Source organism: Drosophila subpulchrella, chromosome 3L (genome assembly GCF_014743375.2).
Source record: "Drosophila subpulchrella strain 33 F10 #4 breed RU33 chromosome 3L, RU_Dsub_v1.1 Primary Assembly, whole genome shotgun sequence".
Taxonomy (NCBI): domain Eukaryota; kingdom Metazoa; phylum Arthropoda; class Insecta; order Diptera; family Drosophilidae; genus Drosophila; species Drosophila subpulchrella.
This window is the reverse complement of record NC_050612.1, coordinates 10,600,612-10,626,823: the sequence shown is the minus strand read 5'-3', so window position 1 is coordinate 10,626,823 and position 26,212 is coordinate 10,600,612. Positions and strand designations below refer to the sequence as shown.

At 39.5% G+C, this 26,212-nt stretch overlaps 4 protein-coding genes across 11 annotated transcripts in view; 2 read left to right on the top strand and 2 right to left on the bottom strand.

Moving 5' to 3' along the window:
• LOC119553028 (calcium-binding protein E63-1) overlaps positions 1 to 18,531 on the top strand; it is a 31,376-nt gene extending 12,845 nt beyond the window's left edge. For 3 of the 7 annotated variants that reach the window (XM_037863086.1, XM_037863084.1, XM_037863091.1), the window contains 4 exons: positions 5,270 to 5,413; positions 12,260 to 12,410; positions 12,481 to 12,629; positions 16,598 to 18,531. In XM_037863086.1, the coding sequence (XP_037719014.1) occupies positions 5,270 to 5,413; positions 12,260 to 12,410; positions 12,481 to 12,629; positions 16,598 to 16,620 (467 nt within the window). In that variant the 3' untranslated portion in view covers positions 16,621 to 18,531. Of the gene's footprint in view, positions 1 to 372; positions 632 to 5,269; positions 5,414 to 12,259; positions 12,411 to 12,480; positions 12,630 to 16,597 lie in introns of all 7 variants that reach the window. The other 4 variants (XM_037863089.1, XM_037863087.1, XM_037863088.1 and 1 more) reach the window with 4 other exon arrangements.
• A 75-nt stretch (positions 18,532 to 18,606) lies between these two features.
• LOC119553029 (mitochondrial import receptor subunit TOM22 homolog) lies at positions 18,607 to 20,961 on the top strand. Of its 2 annotated transcripts, none has more exons than XM_037863093.1 (3): positions 18,607 to 18,731; positions 19,629 to 19,664; positions 20,267 to 20,961. In XM_037863093.1, the coding sequence occupies exons 1-3, from the start codon at positions 18,711 to 18,713 to the stop codon at positions 20,573 to 20,575; spliced, it is 366 nt and encodes a 121-aa protein (XP_037719021.1). In that variant the 5' UTR covers positions 18,607 to 18,710; the 3' UTR covers positions 20,576 to 20,961. The 2 variants fall into 2 exon arrangements, with proteins under 2 accessions (XP_037719021.1, XP_037719020.1); XM_037863092.1 differs by lacking the exon at positions 18,607 to 18,731 and adding an exon at positions 19,106 to 19,458.
• Positions 20,951 to 23,534, bottom strand: LOC119553023 (anaphase-promoting complex subunit 5). Its single transcript, XM_037863080.1, has 2 exons — positions 23,322 to 23,534; positions 20,951 to 23,258 (listed from the first exon to the last, which is right to left on the bottom strand). The coding sequence occupies exons 1-2, from the start codon at positions 23,439 to 23,441 to the stop codon at positions 21,108 to 21,110; spliced, it is 2,271 nt and encodes a 756-aa protein (XP_037719008.1). The 5' UTR covers positions 23,442 to 23,534; the 3' UTR covers positions 20,951 to 21,107.
• Positions 23,535 to 23,934: 400 nt separating this feature from the next.
• Positions 23,935 to 25,870, bottom strand: LOC119555155 (very-long-chain enoyl-CoA reductase). The gene is made up of 4 exons (XM_037866383.1): positions 25,346 to 25,870; positions 24,973 to 25,189; positions 24,356 to 24,471; positions 23,935 to 24,288 (listed from the first exon to the last, which is right to left on the bottom strand). Exons 1-4 carry the CDS (start codon positions 25,714 to 25,716, stop codon positions 24,084 to 24,086), a joined length of 909 nt encoding a protein of 302 aa, XP_037722311.1. The 5' UTR covers positions 25,717 to 25,870; the 3' UTR covers positions 23,935 to 24,083.
• Positions 25,871 to 26,212: the final 342 nt, after the last annotated feature.

The window sequence follows — 26,212 nt, the reverse complement described above, 5'->3', positions numbered from 1 at the left end:
AATTTGCATCACCCCAGACTTATATTTATTGGCCTTAAGAGAAATGGCTGTCGGGCTGCATAATTATTGAAATATCAAGTCTGGGAAAACTCAGCGTGTGACGGGCGATAAATTGAGGAAAGCCGACAAGTGTCGGCGCGATGTGAGGAAAAAGCAAAAAAAGGAATAAAAAGGGAATATCATAGACCCTGACCCTGAACGCGTGGCCAACACATTGGCATTTTGACCTCATTCGGTGGTGATTTCAGTAATTAATTGCAATTAAAACATCAAGCCAAACCAATCAGGCTGATTATAATTGTGTGCTGCTCGGCCAAGATCAACAATGATCCCTTAACGATTCGGAACCCATTTTCCTTTTCATTGTTTAAGTAGTGAAAAACTAAACAAATCGCTGGCGTTACTCATAGGCCCCGTTAACAGAGACACAAATAAGTACACACATCCGCAAAAAATAAAAAAGTCATAATTGCCGGAGAGCAAAAAGAAACATTACGCTAACAACAAATAAACGAGCGTCGAAAATAACACAAAACACTAAATCTATAAATACTATATAGATATAGCGAGAAACAAAAAACAACAGAAATGGATCACAAAGAAATCGCAAGTCAAGTGCGAGGTGAGCTAAGTATGGAAAATAATTTCTTCTCTTCTTTCGCACACTAAGTTTTGCTATTTGTATGATACCCTCAAGTTAAGATAATCCAATGAATATTTATATTTATTGGACTTTCTGTGGATCATAAATTTAATCTACACATTTCATTAACTACTTTGTTCAGCAACTACAATTATCTCAGTCACACATTTTCATGATAGTGCTAAGCGAGCACATGATGTTAATACGGGCAATTATCACTGAAAACCAATATGCATGTGTACAATATTTAAAAAAGAAATTAGACCAGGGGGAATTTCACAAAACAGAGTCGTGTGTCATGCCAAATCGTACACCCACTCACCGAAGAAATACAAACAAAACAGCGAGCCACAATCAAACACAATCAACGGAATTTCCAATCTAATCAACACGATTACTTTCTGTTGTACTGTGATGTTTTGTGTGCTTTTTTTGCTCATTTGTTGTCAATTTACATTCAATCTTATCTTTGCCATACGACAACAAAGTCTCGTTATTATTATTGAGAGTCTACTCTTTTTCCTTATTCTAAATGAATGACTTTGGTTAAAATTAGATTCCTGCTTCAAGTACAAGCCATAGTGTGACCATGCTAATATAATTTCACCTTAACTAGTTGAGTGACCATGTGCCTTGCATATTTCCCTATAATTAGGTTCTTATTAATGTCAATCAATTGTATAATATTATTCATGGCTCTTGCTTTTTGTTACAAAGAAAATCAAAATCCCTTACAACTTGAACTGTGACTCAACCCATCCCAAGTCAGTTTCATAACTCCCACTTGGTTTTTTCTCTATCCAACTTTCCACAGAATAGTTATGGCTTTTTTTGTCGTTCGCCAACTTTATATTCAACTCTGCAGACTGCGGACTCCCACGCAGTTCCCCATATATGTATGTGACAAATATAGGCTCTTGAACGTACACCCACGCCCACTTCAATTTGACACGTTTGAAGTGTTGAAAAGCCCGCGTAAAATGTTCAAGCCGCGTCCTTTGTTCGGGATAATTTGATTTCAGTGCGAACACGAAAGGGGATTAATATAGCTTATTGCCAGGCTATTAATAGCCATGGAAATTCAAAAACAAAACGGACAAATGTGGTACTTGGTCTTTGAAAAAAAGAGGCCTTAAAAATATTTTCTTTTAGGGTTGAATAACTTTTTTAACTGACCCACATTTACTCTTTCAATACTTAGAACTATTTAAATCCGTGACCCTGGTGAAAACCTCAGAGGCCAAAATGAAATGGCACTTCCTCATTTAAGTTACATTTTCATGGTCGCTGTGGCTTATGTATAGAGCAATTCCCCCCCCAGCATTTTATTTCGCCTCGCAAATCCTTCGCCAATATGTGTGTGGGATGGCAAAAGTTTTTGGAGCTAAAAAACTTTTCACTTTTAAGTGTTATTTACGACGGCATTCACAGCGTGCAAGTGCAATTTATTGGGGTGCCTCTGTGAGATTTCGCAAAGTGTTGGCAAGTTTTGTTGGCAACTCAATTACATCGGTCCCCGAAAACGAGACTCCGGGGACGGAACCAAAGGCATATAAAGGATCTGTCGAGCGAGCGATGCAATGCAATTATCAAGTTCATTGACAACGCAAGAATAAGCGACAAACCAAAACAGACAAGGGCAAACAACAAATGTTTTTCCCCCAGTCCCCTGTTTCAAAAAAAGTTTTATTGCTCAAGTGCAGTTGGTGGGGAGCTCCCCCATTTCGCATTTCGTAGCCCCCAGGAATACTTGGAAAATCCACGGAATAGGAACCCCCGAAGCTGTCGCCTCAATTAGTTACAGCGACACTTACAGATGGCCAACTTTCTGCCACATCGCACTTTGACTTTGTCATGGAAATGTCGAGTTAACTGATGGAACCCAAACTTTGTCATTGTCCCGATTTAATAAGGCAATTATAAAACTTTCGCTAATTGCTAGTGCCAACAATGTTGCGTTCATCTTACTTTACAATTTAGTTAAAGGCCAACGGTGAAAGTCCTTCGATTTTAAATCTATACAGAGACTTAATGACAAGCCAGCAAGACTATTTTTTATAGTTAGGGAAAAATAGGAACAGAAACTGTACGTAAACAATTTTTGTTGTATGAAATGTATTTTTATAAATGGTTATTAGTCTTTTCTAAAAGAAGCACTCAAAATCACTTATAAAAGTATCTAAAGTATGCTACAATATATTTCCATGCATCAATTATGAATTTCAACGTCATTTTTTCAAGGCATACTTTTGTACACCTTGATATTAACAACTAAACTAAAACACAAATTACACATTGTTAATTAAAATAATGTTATTTTAATAGAATCAATCAACTGATTGTTAGGGTTTTTGCAAATTTCTTGGCATCTTTATACTTTTTCCTTTGAAATTGTGTACATTACCATATCAGATTTTTTCCAAATTTGAATTTAAACCACCTCAGCCATCGATCCGCTGCCAATGCCATAAAATTCGAAGTGAGCAACAGACCAATTTGATTTCGCTTTGAGCGTCGCAATATGTATGGTGTATCTGCTGTGAAGGCGACGACATCAACTTAACTAGATGCCAATCAAATGCGCCGATGTCGATCCGTGGGTTAACCCCAATATGCCCCAGTGTCCCGACACCTGTCATTCCCTCCATTCCTCTGGAGCCTCAGACAGTGCACTGTGAAATATTGGTGTCAATGTGTCAATATTTGAAGTATAAACACGTGTGCAATTACAAACTATACAAGTACGGCAGCTCAAGTGTGTGTGGTCGTATTAACAAAAGCTACGGCAACGGAAGTGCTCTACATACAAGCCCCGGAAAAGGGGGAAAATGTAAAAGGGAAAAACAGGGCGAAACGGGGGCGTGGTCTGGTGGAAAAGCGGCTTTTGCCCAAAGCAATTTACATGCAATTTTCGCATATCTTCCATCCCTATTCCGTTTTTCCTTTGCATCGCAATCCGGCCAGCGGCTTCCTTTTAAAGGATAACATGGCTCTTTGCTATCCTTTCGTATTCTAATTTTATTACACATAAAAAAGTATTTTTCTGGATTTTTTCTTAGAACTATTCATAAATTTATACATGCAAAAAATATATTCAAAGTTGATATGTTAAAAGTTAAGAAACCGTAAAGCTTCGATTTAAAAGATTATTAACAACAACGATTTTAAACTGAAAGTAAAATGTTTTTATTTCAAAAGACGGCTATCATTTATTCACTGCATACTTTTAGGCACCTTAAATTATTTGTTTGGCAAATAAAAAAGATTTATAAATTTGGCAATAGGATAAGTATACATTTCATATCCTAAAAACTTCCTAAATACCATCATCTATGAAACTCGTATAATTTTCCTGCTTCCTCCATTACCCCATTTACCCAACTTAGTTGCATATCAAATTGCACGCAAAGTTATGCGCGATTGGGAAAATTATAAGTTTTGGCTAAACGGCAATATTTATGGCCGCTTTCTGGCAGGCCAACTGCAAGTTTGATCGATTTGGCATTGGGGCACCGCCTTTCACCCAGACATTTTGCTAGATTTTATGGCCACAAGGCATTGACTGAAGTCTGGGTTCCCGGTTCTTGGCGTGCCGCAGAGAAGGCCATCGCAAGGCCTTAATTATTGTGCAAGGACCCCGCTCAAACACCCCCAAACTTCTTCGCAACACAATATAACACAATATACCCCCACAAATCCCGAATGAGCCTTTAAGCCCCAGTAATTTCCGTCTTAGCCTGGAAGCAGGCAACGATTATTTTTTGTTTGTTCAGCGGGAAAACAAGAAAATTCCCCCAGACGGTAAACATTTTTCAATGGCCGTTCCCGCGCGCGTTCCATAATTTCAACAAATGCAGTAACAAACAATAACAAGCACGCGAGTTTTCCTCTGCAAAGAACAAATCACGATTTTCCACAGAATTTGTTCTTTCATTTTACGACTCTTTTTTCTTAGGTTTGCCCTAGATTTTCACCCCCAAATTTTTTGGCAAATTTTCGTTTTAGGATTGCGAGAACTTAAGACGCCATTTCATTCCAGCTGATATGTAAATACTTATGTGGCCTGAGTAGGTAGTTGTGGCCAACACGGCGCATACGTAATGTTCTTTTGGGCAAAACCACAAACAAAAGTGGTTTGTGCTGGGAAAAGCCCTCAAATGGATGATTAAATAAATGTTTTTTCTAAGAAGTGGTGTTTAATGTGTATGTTGAGTGAAAAACTTTAATACTGACTTCTGTTGAAACTCTATGAACCTAGAATTTTGGATGAGCTCTAGATTTTAATTTACTTAATTAAAGTGTTTATAATAAAGTATAAAATACAAACGTGTAACCAGCTTTGTTGTTACATTACAATTCCCTTTTAAATAGATCATATAAATTTTGTAAAAAGTATTTATAAAAGAAGGACTGTCTCTTTTATTTTTTTTTTTAAGTTTTAAATGTTCACTTAAACGTTATGTCTTTCCAGTAATACAGTTTTTTAATAGTTATAAAGGATTTCGGACTAAAATTAATTTAGGGATTTATTCTGTACTATTGTTTGTTTGTAGTGCTTATTTATAGTATTTTTATTATATACCCCAGACTAATAACAATTTTGTATTTTATTTTTTTTAATTCCAGATCTACGCACAGCATTCGATCTACTAGACAGAAATCGCGACGGTCGTGTCACCGCCAACGAGCTGCAGTTTATGCTGAAGAACCTGGGCATAAACGTGAGTGACGAACTCATACACGATCTCATACGCGAGGCGAGCCACTCAGGTAAGTGCCACTCGAAGGACCTCTTCATGTGGCCGGGCCTTCCCATCCACCTGGCCAACAACCTGTGGACACAAAGTGCAACAGTTTGTCCCCGTGAAAATGTTTGTTTGTCTGCCCCTTTAATAATTCACGACGCTCGGTGGCATTTGAAAGGCCGTCGGGAAACGTTAATTAAACCCACCGAGGCATGTCGATTGGTTCTACCAGCATTTAATCAAGTTTAGACCTGCTCAGACACAAAAACAGGGGCTAAAAGGGGATTTTATTTTTAATTACCCAAAGGTAAACAAAGGAAACTAAGGCTAAAGTAAACAGAGTTTCAAAAAATATCAGTCCAATAAATAAAGCTAAATAAATCTCAATTACCTGACTATATTTATTACATTTTGTAGATATAATTGATGAAATGATTTAATTTTTAATTCCAACTGAGAGTCACTGACATTTTCAAAATAAGCAGGCTTCTCACTAAACTCTCTTTTTGTGATGATGCAATATTTTAAATGGAATTTAATTTAAACATTCACTAGAATTGTTACTTTATGGATCATTTGAAATAACGAGTTATGTTTCATATTAAAATTTCATTCCATAACGATGTAGTTTCACAATTTATTGCCAAGGGAATTTGATTCGAGACAAGTATTATGGCAGCTAAGAAATCCGCTTTAAGCCACTTTCCCACTTTTCTGCTGTCTCTAGGCGGTGGAAGTTTTTCTCATTTAATTTACTCGTTAGGAAATGCAATTTTTATTATATAAATTTTCCTGCCAAGACGGAGAGCTGCAAAAGCACTTCCTTCCCTCCCGATAAGGATGTATATATAAGTTAAACGAGGGGTGGACAATATTCTTGCGATGCAGCAAATTTATGTTATTTTTCTTTCCCATTCCCATGGTTTTGCCCAGTTGCGCATATTAAAATTAAATTAGGTCAACCTGGCGGAAAATTGAATTTCCTGCATTAAAATGCAATTGTTGTCGTGGTCAAAACGTGTCCACATTAATAATGGTCTTATCCTTAAATAGACAGTATTATAATTCGTATGAATAGGCACTTAACTCAATTGATGTGCAATAATGTCAATAAGTTTAAATTCAATATTAAATTGCATTATCAATTTTATCACTATCCGAAACTAACAATAATTTTATAATATTGCTTTATAAAAATATTTTAAAAAACTTACCCAAATTGACATAAATTAAAGATAGTGCTTGCTGCTGAAAGCCTATTTGTGTCACATTTGTTTGCTCCACACTGTTAATAGAGTTTCGGTTAATCGCGTCACAGGTAATTTAAATATTTTCCCATTGCATTAGGAGCTCTTATCGATGGTCTACAGTTTGCACTGGTTATGCTGTAAATTTAAACTCGGTCACGTTCAGGACGAAATGGCTGGGGGGTCTTCGCAGGATTGGTTTGCGGGCAAGTGACATTTATCATATAAAAGCAGGCAACTGTTGCTGACAGCCCTTCAGACAGGCGAGAAAGAGGGGTCCTGGGGCGAAAAGGGGGCATATTTTGATGCCTGACAGCAGCAGGCGAATGTTGCACATACCCTTTGCCCCTTGCCCCTTGCCACTTTCCACTTGCCACATGTGTGTTGGCCTCTGGGAGACCTGTAAGTTGACAGCGAACAATACTCGGAACACAGGCAGCGACATGTGCCAGACAGACAAAAAATAAAAGGCTATTGGTTCAATGGAAATTACAGCCAAATCCGATCTAAAATTAAGGGATTTTCAAAAAAACACTGAAATGTTTTTGTATGGGGTTGAAAACAGCTGAAATCCCACATAAAGGTGCCTAAAAGCAGGCAGTAAAATACAGCTAATGCATATTGTTGCATATTTTTAGGCGCATCCTTAGGTTTTCTTTATATGCTGTTTTAGGCTTTCAAGGATTTAATTGTAACGATTAACTATAATATTAGTTTTTTTATTAAGATTTATTATTATTAAGTTTTTGTAGTTTATGTTTGTAGCTCAAAAGATTATTTTTTTATCAGTTTCTACCAGTGTCTTAAACTTTTATAGCTCTTTGTTTTCATAGTTCAAAAGTGTAAGCCACAAATAATCTCCAATATCCTCTTGCCAAATAGAAAACTTTGTGATTTAAAATGCATATTTGGAAGGTCCTTGAACCCCATCAAACTCAAGCAAATCAACATAAAAGGGCAGCAACTTTGCCACAAATGACCACAAAAGACCATAGACAAAGACACACTTGCTCTGCTTTTTTGTTGCTTTTGATATTCACTTGGCCAGCATTTCGATTAAGGCCCAGCCAACCTACATAGCTGTATGTGGCTTAAAGCGTGCACTTTATGGCTTCATTAACATTCCAGGGGTTTCAATGACACTCCCCGGAGAGGGCCTAAAAAAACCGGGGTGGCAAGACGCTGATTTAGCCATTCTGACATTGCTAAGTGACCACCTGGCCGAGCTTTTCTTGGCCTTATTTATACCTAGAATGGAGCACGCAAGCAACAGTTTTTTTCCTCTTGATACTTTCCCATTTTTTTTCTACCTTTTTTCTGGGGTCAATTGCCGCTTAAGTCCAGGGAATTGACAATTTGTTCTGGCTGCCATTTAAAAATTTATTACTTCTGTGGGCGCTGAGCGCCATTCAAAAATAATTGTAGCACGCTTTTAGGCAGCGAAATTAATTGATATTTGTTGTGGGGCTGGAGGTTGTTTTGCTGCTTTTAGGCGCAAAATCCACATAAACGCCAGCTGTGAGCCTATTATATTATAATTTCCTATTAGGCAAGTTGTTAAGTGTCAAAGCCAGGACCGCAGGGAATATCTCTATGTGTGTGCGCGTATCTTTGCCATGTTAAATTAGTTTGTCGTGGCCAAAACCACAACCGCTGGGCTTCACATTAGCAACAACTGTCGTGGCAATTGCACAACCAGCCCAACACGTCCAACCATCAGAAAATCAACCTAGCCCACCAAACCAAAGTGACCTTGGTGCATTTGCCCCTAATCGAATTTCAGTCAAGGGACCCCCGAAATTTACATAACCAAGGGCCAAAAGAAGCCGGGAGCCAAAATTAAATACAGCTTAAAATGCCAACAACGGGAAATTCCCTGAAAATTGCAGACCAAGTGGAATGAAAATGGCTGGCGACGAAACAAAAATCCCCCAAAAATGCCGGAGACTAAGTTTAAAGTTCAGCTGAAGCCCTGAAAACGCTGCCTTGAACTGCATTCCTTGGCCGAAAATTGGAAAAGGAATCTCCACATTACCAACAGACATTGCACATACGCAACGTTGCCTTTTTGTAGGTATTTAATTAATGGCCAAACTGCAAGGTAATTTATTGGCCATCAAAGGCAGTCGTTCATGGGGGTGCCTGGGCGAGTATTAGTCAGCATTTATTGCCTGTTTTACAAGACCAAATGTGGGTAAATGTCGCTCGAGAGCAACAATCAAACGAGAGTGCTGGCAAATCCCCCACAAATACAGTGGCAAACCCCCGGGCGAACTTCCGTTTCCGTTTGCCGTGGCATGAGGTCACCTGCTATAGTATACATTCTACATAGTACCTACAACCAGCAGCTACATTTGCCAATAATTGATTACACTTTGGCATGAAGTTGTTGCCACACACCTCAACGATTCTCCTCGGAATCCCCGGCAAAGCCCCAAATCGACTGCACTGGCAGACCGCAGTGGCCATTTGTTATGCCGGTTGTCATTGGATGTCTCTCATCGAGGGCAGCCTACGAACCCCAAAGGATCTGTGATTGAAATAGAGACATCTAAGAAGGTGGCAGGTACAGTGGAGGAGGAAATAGTAGCATTGAAACTTGGAAGTATTTCGAAGAGATCTACTGATTATCAGCTATATATACTCGTATCTTAGATTTAACTGATGGTGGGGACTTTAAAGAACAGTGTGTACTATATAAGGAGAGGAAACACAACTAGAGTTTTAAATTCACTTATAAAGGACAAGACAACTTTGTCTTTCGAATTCAAAATATAGTGTTGCATACTCTTAGGTCTCTTTATATAAAATTTCTAAATGCCATTGTAACTATGGTAATAGAAATCCTAAGCCATTTTCCCTTATAGCTAAATTGATACCAAAGTTTTATTTGCTTTCCCTGTCACTTACTCCATTTATATTAAATTAGCAAATATGAAAACTGCATTACAAGTAGGGAGAATTAACAAATTCCGCGTTAACTTGACTTGTTTACTTTCAATTTAGCTGGTTGATTGTGGAACTTAAGGGTTTATAGTTTCGACTGCATTTCTTAATTTCTACAGTTGCATTGGGAAACTTTCGAGCCATCGATCAATGCCAAGAAATGCTCCCAACTGCAGGTCAAGCTTGAAAATTCGTTGCTCTGCTTAACGAGCCAAGTGAGCACAGCCATATGTATGTATGTGGCAGGAGCTCTTCCACTTCCACAGGACACGTTGTATGCAGGACATTACCGAAATGTGCGACAAGCAGTCGCAGCCAGAAACGCCCTCGCCTTCGTCCTTATGGCTCAAAAAAAAGGAAGGAAAAAAAGGACGACAAACGATGACAATGGCGGCAACGTCAACATCAACATACATATAACCAAGCCATTTTCATTATCCTTGGACTTGTCCTTTTCGCAGGCTGACACAGACATTGGTGCAGATAGAGGCAGAGATAGAGATAATGTGCATTTGGTTTTCGCATTTAAAAAAAGGAAAAAAACCCAAGAGGAAGCCAGCTGAAAGGAAGGCCTCTCAAGAATGGGGGCCTGGCTCTTGAGATGGGGAAGACATCTTACAGAACCTGCAGTCCTAAAAAGGAAAATAATAAGACTTGATCATGGATACCCTTCTTTCTGGGGTAAAGGTTAATATATTAAGGTTTTTAAAAAACTTGTGAAAGTGTCTAAAAGTATGCAACAAATATTGACTCGAAGGTTTATTCACTGCATACTTTTAAGCGCATTTATAAATGTTTGGGACTCCCTTCAGATTGGCTTATTATTTCCGAATACCCTATAACCTATTCCCATTTTAGTGAAAGGGATCTCCAAGTAGGTTGAGTGCCGCTAAGCGCAAATGAAAATATTTTCCAAGCAGCACCGACACACAAATGTCACACAGATGTCAGAGCGACAAGAAAAGCAGGAAAAGCTGCGGCAGGAAAATGGCAAATAGAGGAAGATGGCTCGGGTCGTGGAGGATGACAATAATGGGTCATGTATGACCATGTTGGGTGGCAACATATGAGCAAATACCCAAAGCAATCATCGTGATATGTTGATATGTTGACGATGGAGCAATATTTGTGTTCGGCCAGTGAGTTGAGTGTGGAACTGTGTTTTGTTGGCTGTTTTCTGGCCTCGGGCCAAGGAACTCCTTGGGTGCAATTGTCTAATTGATGTGGATTCGGTTGTTTGACCCTTAATGCATTTTTGATGCCAGCAAACGACTAACAAAATGTTACTCAGGGGCAAAGTGTCAGCAGCTCTTTCGGTAATTACCAGCAATTCTTTTTGTGCCCTTTTGAGTAGAAATCTTTATCTTTAACCTAGCAACAAGGCTTCGGTTGTGTCTGCAATAAATTAAAAGTCTTGAAACCAATATGAAATGTACTGAACATTTTTCTTATAATTTCTAATTGCGAAATTATTTCCACAAGTTCTTCTGAGTTCTATTTGACCATTTGATTTAATTAAATTATTTATATCTTCCAAGTCTAATTCCTCGCTTTCATCAGACAAATAAATTAGCAATTCTAATTATGGTTGCGGTTTGGTCAAACAAATTGCAATTAGAGATGAAAAAGCGAACGATATAGAAACCCTCTTAATTTTTGTATATTCCTGGCATTCGCTGCCAAAATTTATGCGAGCGGAGATTATCACAGATTTGGACTTCATTTTCATTGCCACTCACACAGTGAGAGCTCCTTTCCACTTGTTTTTCTTTTCATATTTTATTTGGTAATATTTTTGTTATTTTTTTTTTGGTTTCTATGAAGGTCAAGGACGAAGAGCAGAGCGCAAAAGGTTTTCCGGACGCCGTATCTCTTGCGTTTAATTATAAAAGTTTCAGCGGCAGAGGAAAGTTGAGCCATTCCCACTGAGAGCGTTCACTTGCAGCTTTTGGCTTGGGATTTTCCTTTGGCTTTGGTTTTGATTTTTCGTTTTCCTATTTTGTTTTTTTTTTTTTTTTTGATTGTTAATGGTCCCGGAGATCTCAGCCGGAAATGCCTCCAACAATGCCACCACCTGGGCGCATTAGGATTGGCGCAGGAGGAAGCCTTCCGAGCATGTCCTGCCAACAAAGGATGTCCTCGTTGCCAAGGATTGAGGCGTGTAAACATTTCCCAACAATGAAAATGCATTTTTTCAGTGCTCAGAAAAGTGTTTGTGGAAAATGTTTCCAGCAGCTCTTACACGGAAAATATTTATGTTTAGTGGAGGTACTAAGGGAATTTAAAATGTGTGATATACCCCTTGAAAAGCTTAATAATTAAGTGTTTGAATTGGAAAAGTTAGGATTATCTATCGTTCCCCTAGTAACATTTTCAATTTTTATTTTAACGTAAAGAAAAATTGCAATATTTCTCTTTTTTCTTGCGAATAAATTAGGAGTTCTTATTAAAGACTTTTAACAAAAAGACCTTTTGTTCTGAGTGTCTTTTCTCCGCTTAAGGATAGACTTATTTATTAAGCTGACTGAATTTGTTCTCAGTGCATTCAATTATTGCACCCAGAAAATGTCTACTCCGGCCGGAAAACGCTACTGTTGCACTGGGTTACTGTCTAGATTTTCCAGAACTTTCCTTGGTTACCGTATCTAAGCCAGACTCTCTTATCCTCCAATCCACAGGCAATGGCTTAATCAACGAGGCCGAGTTCCTGCAGTGGGTGGGCAGGATCCAGGCGCTGCGGGACGACCAGCAGTCACATGAGGACAGCAAGGACAGCAAGCCGGTGGACGAGGCCGATGATGTCACCGAGGACTTGATAGCCGCATTTAGGTATACAGTGTTTATGGTGTTTAGCATATCTCCTGTAACTACAAGAAACGCAACCTCTCTCCATCCGCAGAGTATTCGATCGGGATGGTAATGGGTTTATAACGCGCGACGAGCTGCAGACCGCCATGGAGATGATTGGGGAGCCCTTGAACGAACAGCAGCTGGAGCAGCTGCTGGTCATCGCGGACTTGGATCAGGATGGGCGCATCAATTACGAGGGTGAGCGCAGCCGCAGGCAAAGGACAAAGGACACTGCTGACGCAGGCGTTTGCTTGGAAGGACATGTGTGCACGGGCAGAAATATGCAATCAAAATGGGTTGCGAATTGCGATTTTACATTTTTAATTTTTTTAATCCAAGATTATTATGGATAAGAACAAATCCATTAAGTACTTTAGATGGTAAACAATCTACCCAAAAATAATGATACATGTGCTAGACAAACTTCTTAAGAAGGTGTCAAAAAGTATGCTACGAAAATTATGACATTGCCTTAGGCATTTATCCTTAGGAGCTCTTTACTAAAATTACAAATTTCGCTGCATACTTTTAGGCAAACCCTTAGGCAGTGCTGCGAATCTTCGATTAACATATCATAATTTTCCATTGCCTAATTTGAGGCGATATATCCTTTGAGACTAAAAAGAAATCTGAATTTTATAATATTTTTTTTTACCTGTGTAGGTAGACTAATTTTATGATTTGAGAGTGCCCTAATAGGAATTCGATTTATTTTCCACAGACTTTGGTTTTTCTTTGCCATTGTGAAGCATTCAAAGTCCCCAGTCCTGTTGCTTCTTTCTCTGCTGCAGCCGAGACAGTCTGAGCCTCAATCAAGGAAAGGCATAAAATATGGCAAACTCATGTCAATATTTGTCCTACGCACCGAAAACCGTACGCCCATAAATCAGCTAGACAAATACGGCGACAACAAAGTTTATTAACCTCAGGGAACAGCAACAGGAGTTCGTCTAATAGGGTCGAGGGTTTATTTGTTTGTTTACTCGTAAAGTTTTTATACCCGCTACTCGCAACATTGCTGGGTTTATTGTGTTTTCGTAGATTGAGTTCTTGAAAACTAGTATTTTATGCGGCATTTGGGCGACTCTGCATAAAACCTATTAATCTTGAAATAAAAGAGTTTGGATCAAACTGTGTTAGGACTTAAAACATCTGACTAAAAGTAGAGCAATTAAAGCTACATTTTCGCAGGATCTGCAATAAAATGGTATTTATACATAGCTAAAGTTGTTTAGTATTTTCTAAATGTCAGTGCCCCTAAAAGGTATCTTATAGTCGTAAACGTTCTAATGTCAAAAAATGACCAGAGGTCTTTGGCTGGTCTTAAGTTTCAGCCATAAAAAGTTTTCGATAAAGCAAATGGCTGCAAAAACAAAGAAAGCAGCATGAAAGAGTCCTTAATGCAGTTGACCCACAATAAAGTAGAACAAAAACAGCAACAGCACCTCACCTGAGGATCCGCCCACTTATTATTCTGCACTAATGGCAAAAAAAGGATAGCACAAAATTCCCTTGCGTGGCATTAAATTGGTTTAATAAACTTAAACTAATACGGGGACATGCTCGAGTGTCCTCTTTGTACTTGGTGTTTTATGTAGTTTTTTTATTTCTTTTTTTTTTGCTGCAGAGGTGTGTGCCTGTGTGTGGAATCCCTTGTATCATTAGGTTCATATGCCATCGCCTCGCTAGTTGATACTTTGACCTTGTAACGCTTTGACATGTCAGCCGACCACCTACAAAGCCGCCCAGTTCAGCAAAGTTCGAGAGGGCCAGCCCACAGCCCGCATTTGTTTGCTGGCATCTGCAATTTATTTACTCATTTTGTCGCTTCTGCTGCCTGTGCCTTCACCCTATTTACTTTGCACCGGCATCGACAGCGGCCAACATTGCGTATACGTTATGTGTACGTTCGGTATATTCGGTATACGCAACGTGGTCCCTTTCATTTTCTGCTGACACTGGTGGGAATCCGAGAATGGGTCGATTGGCCGGAGCAACACGTCCGCCGCCTTCGGAGAACCACATCGCATAAAAAGCGTAGTTCGTTCTTTCGGAGGCGTGATTTCCAGAGGCGACAGCTTATACAGTTTGGCCATCCCCATCTGTAAACTGTTTTTGCCTCGGTGGACAAAAGTGTCAGGGAAAGTGGTCCTCCTTCTGGATGTCAGGATTATTTCATTTAATTTTATCAACAAATTGGCTTCCGTTTCGATGTTTCGAGGATTTAAGGAAGCCTTTGGAAGTTATGCCCTAAATATCATTGATTTGACTGCTGTACTGATTTTAAATACCAAAGTTATATTATGAGGAAATTTAAAATATTAATTTAAATTTTAAATTTTATACATTACAACATTTGGTCAAAATGTCGCAAGAAAAGATAATTTTTGCAAATTGTAATACTTACTTTCAGCCCTAAAAACTCAGTGTTTTACCTGCTAAATTGCAAAGAAAGCTCAGAATGAGACATGTCATACCTCGTTGAACTCGTAATTTAAGTTCCTATCCGTTGGCATTCAATCCTGGAAATGTTTAAATTTGCCCATTTTTCGAAAAAAAAACCTGATGTAACTCCTTTAAATTTCCCGGATAAAGATGGAAATCGTTAGCTTAGGTTCGTAGCTGCTCAAAACAGTCGGTCTTTTGGCTGTAAGCATTGATATACCAAAATTACGATTGAAAAACCCCTGAAACAAAGAGAATTTTTGACTAAAATCTGAATCCTGATTTTAGGCCATAAAATATAAGTGTTTTGGTCGGCATAATACAAAAAAAGATCAGAATGGGACACGTCATATCTCGTTGAGCTCGTAATTTAAATACCTATCCATAGGCATTCTGACCTAAAAACTTTTATTTTTGAAATTTTTTGCAAAAAAAAAACAGATGCAACCACTTAAAAAAATAAGAAATAAGGTGAAAAAATTAATTTCCCAAAAAAGTGATGGGGATTGTTAGCTTATGATGTCAGTTTCTCAAAACTGTCGGCCTTTTAGATGTACGCCTTGATTTGGGTAAACTACGATTAAAAATTCTCTACAAAATTTAATTTTGACTAAAAACTGAATACCTATTGTACTCCCTAACAAATTAATACTTAAAAGAAACGTGATAAACTACAAATCAAACAAAATGAATAATCAATGCTTAAAAATCTCCTTACTTCTTCAATTTATTTTACTGTTTTTATACCCGTTACTCGTAGAGTAAAAGGGTATACTAGATTCGTCGGAAAGTATGTAACAGGCAGAAGGAAGGGTTTCCAACCCCATAAAGTATATATATTCTTGATCAGGATCACTAGCCGAGTCGATCTAGCCATGTCCGTCTGTCCGTCTGTCCGTCTGTCCGTCTGTCCGTATGAACGCTGAGATCTCGGAAACTATAGGTGCTACAATACTGGGATTAGGCATGCAGATTCCTAAGATTCCAGCGCAGCGCAAGTTTGTTTCAGTAGAGTGCCAAGCCCACTCTAACGCCCACAAACCGCCCAAAACTGTGGCTCCTACAGTTTTGATGCTAGAATAAAAATTTTAACTGAAATGTATTGTTCTCATCAGTACCTATCGATTGACCCAAAAAAAAGTTTGCCACGCCCACTTTAACGCGCACAAGCCGCCCACAAACTTCAAAAAATCGTAAGTATGAACGTGGATATCTCGGAAACTATCAAAGATAGAGAATCGGGATCTCAGATTTAGATTCCGTAGCTTTGTACGCAGCGCAATTTTGTCACGCGAATATGCCACGCCCACTATAACGCCCACAAACCGCCCAAGCCTGTGGCGCCCACAATTTTAATGCTAGATACAAAATTTTAACTGAAATGTATTGATCTCGTCAATACCTATCGATTGATCTAAAAAAAATTTGCCACGCCCACTCTAACGCCCATAACGCTTAAATCTGCCTACCGCCGGTAGGTGGCGAATTTAAATCTCGCTTTGCTGCTTGCATATATCCATTTCCCTTTGGTCCCTTAAGCTGAGTAACGGGTATCTGATAGTCGAGGTACTCGACTATAGCGTTCTCCCTTGTTCACTTTAAATTTTAAATACATTTGTAATTTTCTAGGAATTTCTAAGGAACCTCCTGCACTTAGGAAACCACTTTATTTTCCTCTCTTGAATTTCATTTAATGGACTGTTTTCTCGTTTTAATTTCAGAATTTACGAGACTTTTGCTCTAAGCAGATTAACGCCCACAAGGAGGCATGGTCTATACCCCGTAACCCCGAAACTTTCGAGTGGATTGCAGCCCGAGTTACACCCCTTCAGCATAATTGTTAAGCTATTAAGAATATACTCAGACATGCAGAAAATAATAATGCAACAAAATGTGCAGAACGTAATTGTTTGAAAATTTTATACAAAAACAAAACTTATTTATACAAGGGTTTGAAAAAAGTGCAAGGCAGGCCACACACACACCCATAAAGTTTTAGTTTCATCAAACACCCACATACATACAGACACACACACACACACACAACATATTCATATGTAAATTAGTTTCAAAGTTTTGTCGATTGTAAAAAGTGAATTATTCATTTTCCGTATGAATTAAGTTAAATCAGCATGTGGAAAATTTAAATGGAAAACTTTAGACTAATTTTTGTAGACGATTTGCATCGCAAATGATTTAAATCACACAGAGACACACACAACATAAACATATAAAATGCATATTCGGATAAGTCTGAGCGCGTGAGTGATATTGTGTTTAGGGTGCTGCAAAAATAATGAGCAGGCAAACGGAGAAATTACCAATAAAAATTACATTTAAAATATATCCGAATTCGGAGAAGGTCGGCAAAGTGGATTCATATATTTGTATTTTATTGTAGTTATGCTGCTTTCAATGTATGCGTGTTTCAAATACCCCAAAAACAAACAAAAATTGTTTCAAATTTGTTAGAATAAGGAAATAAATGTTAACAATTTATATAAGAAAACAGAAGATTTAATTTCAGTTGGGAAGTTACTCAGTAGAGCTGACATAAAACCTGTATTTGAAAAGGAAGAAAAAAATGTAGGCTCATGATGAATTAAAATAACAATTTTTAAATGAAATTAAGAGATACCAAAACAAATTGGGTAAATTTGAAGTATTGATGTTTTCCAACTCTATTATATAGAAACAAAAACAATTAAGGCAAACAGAAAAAATTATATTAAATGTTAAAAAAAACATAAATTACCTATAACCAACAGCCCGATTAGAACATTTCAGAGTTCTAAGAAAACATAGTTTAAAATCTAGTATTTTTTACATTTAAATAATATTATTTTGTTTATTTTCCAATTTGTTTTCGAAATTCAAGTCCATTGCATATTGCCGTCCCATAGATAATTCAGAAAGAAATACAATATAATGTTTTATAACTATTACAACTCATCGATTTAAGGCATTGCGGTTTCAAAAAATAAGTTTTTATTCATTTAGTATGCTCTTTTTTGATAAAAGTTTAGACAAGTTGAAATACAACAGAAAACCGAATTAAACAAAAATATATTTAACAAAAGTGCTCTTTTGAAAAATCAGTGAAACAAGAATTAAAATATATATTTACATTTAAAACATTAAATGGATAAAGTTGGGTAAAGGAAATATTAATCAGGTCAAAGGTACAAAAATAGCAAAATGGGTTAAAACAAGGAAGGCTAACCAGGAAACCAGAACTTTTGTATGGTATTTACAACAGGACTGCAAAGGCAAAGCAAATTTAAACCTAATCAAAAATCAGAAACCTAATCAAACTTAACTTTAGCCCAAAATATTGAAACATACCCGATAAATGTACTTCAATTCAAGTAGTTTTTTATGACCTCTAAATGTGCTTAACAACTATATGCAGGACTATATACCTACCCAACAATATACTACTTATATACACGATTACTGTTTATTTTTATGGTCAAAATACTTAATATATAGATACTGGATTACATGAAACACAACAACTAAGACATTATCTGTATGCGAACCTAAAAAGTGGTAGATATTTGGTTTAGGTATAAATGATTTAATAATTTATAATTGCGATTGCGAGACAGAAAACGAGATGTGACATAATAAATAACGGTACACCAACGCTCAATAAATGTTTTATTACTACTAGTAGGCTATTTCAGTTGTTGACTTGTGTCAGTTGGCAAACCAGAATATAGATTTTAAAATTGTGCTGTTCTATTAGACGACGTTTCTAAATTTCTGGCTCTCCGCAAAATATTGTGTATATTTTTATTTTTAAACTCTTAACGCGGTTAAATAACGACAATGAGTGAACCTGAGGGCAAGGTTAGTATATCCCTTTGTGAAAACAGCTTCTTTTGGTCATTATCATCTTGTTTTTTCGAAAGCCGAAAATTTGTTCTCAAACGCTGCGCAGAAATAGTATATGGTGTTAAAAAGGCTAGCATAACGGAAATAAATACAATAATAAATAGAATATTGCTGAAAAATAACATGCGGCTTAGACAATAGGAAAAATAAAATTTAAGCAGTTTTTTTTTAGATTTGATTGCTAAAGATTAGTTATATTTTGTTAAATAGTTTTTAAAGATTCAAAATCACCAAAAACAATCGATAGTTACCATGCTCAAGGCGATTATTTCAGCATGACCGTTGGTCTCTTTTTGGTATATTTAAATATTTGGTATTAAAAGTAACTTCATTCCGCGGTCACACTGCTCACGAGGAATAAAATCAATTTTTACTGAAATTTTAAGCGACCGCGAACGAAAATTCCGCCAAAGCTCAATTAAATGCCAGTGCGAACTGCATTTTGCGAGCGATTCCGGTGACAAGATATCTGGGTGTTCCTTCAAAGGGTTGCTATAGAGCAGAAACCCTCAATTTCCGACCGCGTGCGTTGACTTAAAGCCGCAAAGTGGATACCGAAACAGTGAAAATCGAGGATTTGATGGACTCTGATCCTGAAATCGAGTTCATTGAAAAGGACAGCGGGATGTCGTCGTTGGGCGGCAGCAAGGATGAGACGCCCGAGCGGCGGGCAGTGGCCGCCGTAAGTAAAAACGTGGGGCCCTTCGTAGCCCCCTTGGAAACCCAGTTCCCCCGACTGCCCCCAAAGTTCTTATCGTGCTCACGTAATTGTCGGTCAATCGTAGCAGCTGTCCCATAAAACCGATCTTCCAATACCCTATACTGATCATCTTGTTTTCCCATCTTTTACAGACTTCAAACGAGCCACAAGGCGAGAACTACGATGATGTAAGTGGACCCTGTTTGTAAACACAACACGCAATCTAACCTCAAACTTAAGGAGACAACCGCTCCAAAAGGACCTTTTAATGGTTTTTGAAATGTAGAAAAAGTCTTAGGGGTCTAAAAATAGAGGATACTTTTATTTAGCTTCGAACTTAATTTAGATATTTTATTTTTGGTTCTGAAATGTATCAGCTGTTGGCCAAAACGTGCACTCGATAAAGGTCATTGTCATCATAGACTTATTTGCTTATTTTAAGGTTTATAAATTTGAATTACATTAATTGTTTTTCTTATTTCAAGTGTCGAAAAATATTTCGCTTTAGTATATTGTTTATTTAATCTGCTTTTGTTTATGCTCAGAAGTAAATTTGAACTTTTCATTATTCAAATGTGTATCTGTTAAAGACTATTGATAAAAATCGAAATGAAATTCTTTTTAAGCACTAAAGAAAAAATGTTTGTATATTTTAAGTAAAGATGAATTTTGGTAATAATAATATTCTAATTAGGGTTTGTTAGAATTGGTTCATGGGGATATTTACTTTTCAAAATTAAAAATAGTCCTATTAAGTTTATTAATTTATTCATATCCCTTCAAAATCTAGGAGCCCGATGAGACGGCGGCCGAGCGCTTCTGGGGCTTGACTGAGATGTTCCCGGAGCCACTGAGGAACGCGGTCGGTGCCGTGAGCAGCGCCACGGTAAAGAGCGTCAAGGGATTCTACACGTTCTCGTGCAACGCCAGCTGGATATTCTTCACCAGCTCGGTCATCCTGTTCGCCCCGGTCATCTTCGAGACGGAGCGCGCCCAGATGGAGGAGCTGCAGAAGTCGCAGCAGAAGCAGGTTCTTCTTGGACCCGGCAGCGCGATGGGCCCCGGAGGATCCTCGCCCAGCTTACCCTTGATTCGTTAACCGAGAGAGACCCTACCACATACGCATATTAGCTCTACGATAACCGGCAGCGGAAATCCGGAAATTGCCACACGTTAGCTTAAGTTTGTCGATACCAATCAATCCCAGTCGAAATCGAGAGGTCGAGGACGTCCACGAATGGCCGAAGCAATAGCATCAGCGATTCCCTAACAAGCTGTCACCCATTAAATGCCACTCCATAGCCCACAGCATTTACGCATCCACACTCTCGGAACTCCCGGCACCAAAAAAGACGTCCTCTTCGATCGAAACGAACAGTTGCAAAACTTCAGATAGGTGTTAGCATTGTAGTTGGCGTACAGTGTATAAACAAGCTACCACTACGGTTTAAACCAATTAATAAAACTACGTTTATTAATAGTTAACAGCTATCCGCTTTATGATTTTATAATCTGTTCAGTTTTGATACAAAAGTGGCTTCCAATAAGTTAATAATTTTAAAGGCAATAGGAATAGATATTCTAATATCTAGTAAGAGTTTATTTATTTAGAGTTTAACAACAGGCCGAAACTAAGGACTCCCCAGATATTCCCTTGGAATCGGGTGATCCGTAAAGTAACGCCGAAATTCCCCAGCATACTTGTTCCTTAAATTCCTTTCCCCAAATTCGTTGAATCGCTGTGCCAGAAAAACATACACATCCAAGACTTTGGCATGGGCAGAGAGTTTCTTGAATGATTGAGCTGAGCGCTCCAGGATGTCCAGAGATTTAATGAGTTGCGCCTTTCGTTCCTCGACATTATTTTGATTGATGGCCAGCAGGCAGCGAACAAACACGAAATCTGTTTTTGCTCGTTCATAGAGGCCACCATTGATGTGAATGTCGTGCATGCAGCGCTTGATGGCCTGGTATGCCTTCTGCGGCATTCCGAGAAGCAGCAGTTGCTGGGCCAAAAGAAGATCCACCAGGGCCAGCTCGTAATCCATCTGTGATTCGGCCATATCCTCAGCCACTCGAAGCAGGAGCATAGTAGTTTCACTAGAGAAGCGCCCATCCGCCATTCCACAATAACCTAGAAGGACTTGCACCCTCATCCTCAGAAGGAAAGGTAAATTATCCTGGCCAGCCAGCTTGTCTAAAAGGCGCCTCGCATTGAAGAACTCCCGTTTGGCCACGTAAATAGAAGCGCGTTGCATTATGGCATCTGAGGGATCTAGCAAATAAAGCTGGTCGCAGGCCTTCAAGGCATCATGCCAACGGCACTGGTAGATTCCTGCCTGGATGACCACATGGCACTGACTGATCATCCAGCCCTCAGCGCCGGGCAATCGCGGGAAACGCTCCTTAGCACGATGTAGAAGTACTTTGGATAGCTGGGCCTCTCCTTGCAACTGAAGCCATAGGGCGTAGCTGGCCAAAGCGCTTCCCAATCCCGCAGAAGCATTGCCAAACCGATCTCTAGAAGCCAACAATACTTGAGAGTACAAAGCAGCTAACTCGTGCTTTCCATAGGCCGACCACACTGCACTTCTCAAAGCCAGAGCCTCTGATGCGTGATCCGCGAAGTTGTTTCGATTAGTGAGATTATCGCTGTGCTGGAGGAGATCAAAGAGTCGCAAAGGTTGATAGCCAGCTACTGTTCCCAGTTTGACAGCGAAGTGGAGCGCTAACGTGTAGTTCTGCAGCAGGGAACCATCAACTTCGTTGGCCTCTTGCACGCTCTTTTGGACAGCGGATAAGGGGAGCTCATCCCTGAGCAGGCAGTACCAAGTATTGGCCAGATTGAGACTCCTTTTGTCGCCGTGCTCCTGGGCTAGCATTATGCTTTCCCTGAGCGCCGCTAGAGCTTCATCACGATGTCCAAAAGTGGCATGTAGCACGGCTAGATTGACGCAAAAATACTGGTAGCCCTTCTCCTGGCTCATCAATCTCACGGGACTCCTGTCCAGAGCTCTGTGGAGAGCAGAGAGTGCGTTATAGTAGTCTCTTACTCTCAATTGGTTCATGTAGCCCAGGAAATAGGGAGTAGTTATAAGTGGCAGGTCGTGTATGATCTCCTGCACTTTCTTTTGGAGCTCCAAGGGCGGCAAAGCCTTGCGTTCGTTGCTCTCCAGGAGTTCCGACTGCTTGTTGATGAAGAACTTGGCCTGCTTGGGCGCCCACCTGCTAAGAGGATTGCGTTCTTGGGCAACACGAGCTATTGCCTCCTCCTTTTTCTTGGTTTCAGGATCGGCAGGCTTGTCTGTTATCTGATTTGGTGGAGGAGTCTCCTCCCTGTGGAGGATTCCTCCAGCTACGGCCATTCTGGAGCCAGAGGCAGCAGCTCGAACTCCCCGTTCGTAGTACGAGCAGATGTTCTTGTACATATCCATCATCTCAGGGAAACTGAGCCGCTCCAGGACCACGCCCACTCGCCGGACATAAAGACCCACCATGCTGAACTGGCTAATGCCATAGTTTTCGTTCAGGATCTCGTCGATGTTCTGGATCTCGGTGAAGTCAAACAGGGACTCAATGCTGCCCGCACAGAACTCGGACATGGCTTTCTCGAAGGATTCCAACATCAAGGTGTCCAGTTTATATTTGCCTGTAGTCAGCAAACTATGGAGCTCATTGTAGCTCTTATCCTCCTCCTGTACGAGCTTGAAAACCAGCATATAGAACATCCGACGTCGCTGGGTGCGCATGGATATCCCAGTATCCAAGCAGGACTTTTTATTCTTGGAATAAATAGAAAAACTAGGTAAGAAATGGATTTTCAAAGGGTACAACTAGGCACCTACAATCACATATTGTTTTAGCAGTATCAGCACGGTTATCTTGTGCGCCGTGGGCGTCTCAATGCGGGGAGGTTCTATCTTGGAGGAGGGGTCCAAGGTGTCCAGCTCCTCGAACAGATTCATGGTTATTTTCAGTGTTTAAATTCCAATTTTCGATTTGCCGGCAAATTGTAAACAATTAAATAAACAGCCGCAGCCAACTTAGCTTTGTCAGAGTTGTCATCTTAGCAGAGTTCTGCACTGTGGCAACTCTAGAAGGCGCGCATTTTAAATATAAGTTTATGATAAATAAATAAAACTAATACAATAATAAGCTAACAACTTTCGAAGTACACAATAAAATCAGAGGAGTTGTGACTTGATCAACCCCCCAACTTTGTTTATTCAAAATAAGAAAGCTTTATATTACCTAAGCGTTTAAGCGCTAGAAAATATTAAAAGAACTATTAAATCTTATTCCAAACCCAGCCCAGAGTTGCTTCACATACTTTTTGAAATCGAACACCTGGCGCACCTTTCAAAGACCCTAATTAAACTATTACTGATTACCCACGCTTCATCGACCTGCCCATGCGATCAAAGTCCAAAAATCGACGAAAAATGAACACGTTAAACATACGCTTCTCCAATTTGTATTTGCTTTAAATCAACGAAAGCACAAAGTTCACTAGACAACTACCCTGTTAAACGCTACCCAAGATGTATAAATGTGTAATGTGGAATAGGTAATACAGCGAATGCGTCATGGGGACATCCAAATCCATCCTACAGGACGAACGGGAAGATGGAGCGGCGCTGGCGAGGGTAGTCCTTGAACTCCTTCCTGTAGTTGCGGTGCTTGGCCAGAGCCCAGACGGTCATCTGGAAGGCTCCAGCAAAGGCAAACAAATAAGCAGCGAGGCAAGAGGTCAGCACGGAGAAGGAAACCCAGGCACCGATCTCGTAGGTGTAGTTGGGGCACGAAACCAAGCTGGAGTTCGGGGAAATGCAAATTAATATATGTACTTGAGCCAATGAGGGTTTTACTATTTACTCACTTGAACAGCTTGGTCAGGGGATTTGCATCGGGCACGGGAATCTTGCGTACTTTGGTGCCTGGGGGACGCAGGTTGCGCAGGGCAATGTGCACCGAAAAGTTTCCCAATTCACAGAGCTGAAAGTCGAAAATGTGCGGTTAGTTTATGGGTCAATAAATTGGATAACTTAGATATGAATGAAACTTTAGTTTGCTATTCCAGCTAATTTTATAACTAAATAAAAATAAACTAAAATAATAAAGTAGTTAAACCTACCATAAGCAAAAGCTATTAGTTTTTTAACCAATTAGTAATGTGACAAATCTTGTAATCTATCTTATAACCAACCAATAAGATGCAAAGAATGCACATTAATCAGTAATTTTTGCTTCAATTGGCTCCATTTAAGAGTCAACAATAACATTGGTACCATTAAAGAAAGGAAGACTATCTTAAAATCAAATAAATCTCCAGAAACGGGTATAAAAACCTTTTCAAATTTGTTAAAATAAACCTGATCAATGGGTATTTGCCAAATAAGAGACAGCTCTATCAAACAAAAGGTTTCGATATGCAAAAACCGGTACATTATGGAAACATGTAACCCAAATCCATAAACCATAGCCCCGAATACGTACGGCAAAGGCGCCCAGAGCAGCCCAGACGGTGCACATGCACGGCGAGGTGAACTGCGGATGGTTCACGTGGTAGGAGACGTAGGCGGTGAATCCCCAGTAGTAGGTGCAGTTCTTGAAGAGGTTCCGCAGCGGCATGGTGGCGTGCGAGAAGCGATGGACGAAGATGGTCTCCAGCAGACGCTTCACATAGTGGACCGTATAGCAGCCGGCGGCAATGCTGAGGAGCACGAGAAAAGAAAGCGGGTTACTGGGTGAACCACCATCCAAAGTTCATGGATAATTATGCAGAGCCGTTGCGTTTTAGTTTGCATAAGCGACGAGGTCGATTAGGTCGAAAATCGAAAGATTTCAGCGGCCACTTTCTATTACTCACTGGGTGGTTAGGGAAATCGGCAGAGTGGCCGCTTTGCCGTATACCAATTCCGGTCGGAAATAGAAGATCAAGTATACGATAAGGGGGCCGGCGTATTCCGCCAGAAAGACGGTCTTCCAGCCAATCTGGGGACCCAGATCCTTCACATAGACCTTGTCGCCGGAGCGCAGGGACAGGGACTCCAGGGTGTCCGTGTCCTTCAGACTCTTGCCCTTCAGCTCCAGGCGCAGCGACTGGCGGTTGGCATCCGGGGTCTGCTTCAGGCTCTTGTGGATCAGGGCGCGCAAATCCCCGATGGGCGTGGCGCCGGAGGGCACCTTCACCTTGCCGTAGGGCTTGCTGTTCTTCGCGTTGACAATCTCGAGCTCCATTTTGCGTCCGGTTTGCACTCAGTTCTGTCCAAAATCGAAAATCGCCGATTCCGATAGCAGGTGGGCCGTGGTATGACCGTAGCGGGAAGTGCGAAAAATTACCAAAGATATGGTCACCCAACTGGGTTGTGCGATATTTTTAAATTTACTTTTCTGCTATTTTTTTATTCAAAAGAATTTGCTTTAGAATAAAAAATTTATATTTATTTGAAAATGCCTGGACAAGATAATATAAACACTGCGTATTGTGAGAAAGTCAAAGTACTTTTAAATATGCAGATGAATATATCAGCAATGTAAACTCGATGTGGTTCCAAATATTACTTGTTATCCAAATATTACTTGTTATTTCTTAAATATTTTCGTGTTAAGAAATACCCCTTGTATAACGCTATGTTTTGAAAATTCTTTACTAAACTTGACTCACTCCTTATAAGTTAAATATGGTAATAGATCACCTAACAAGTTATAGAATTCAAAATGTATATAAAGCAGT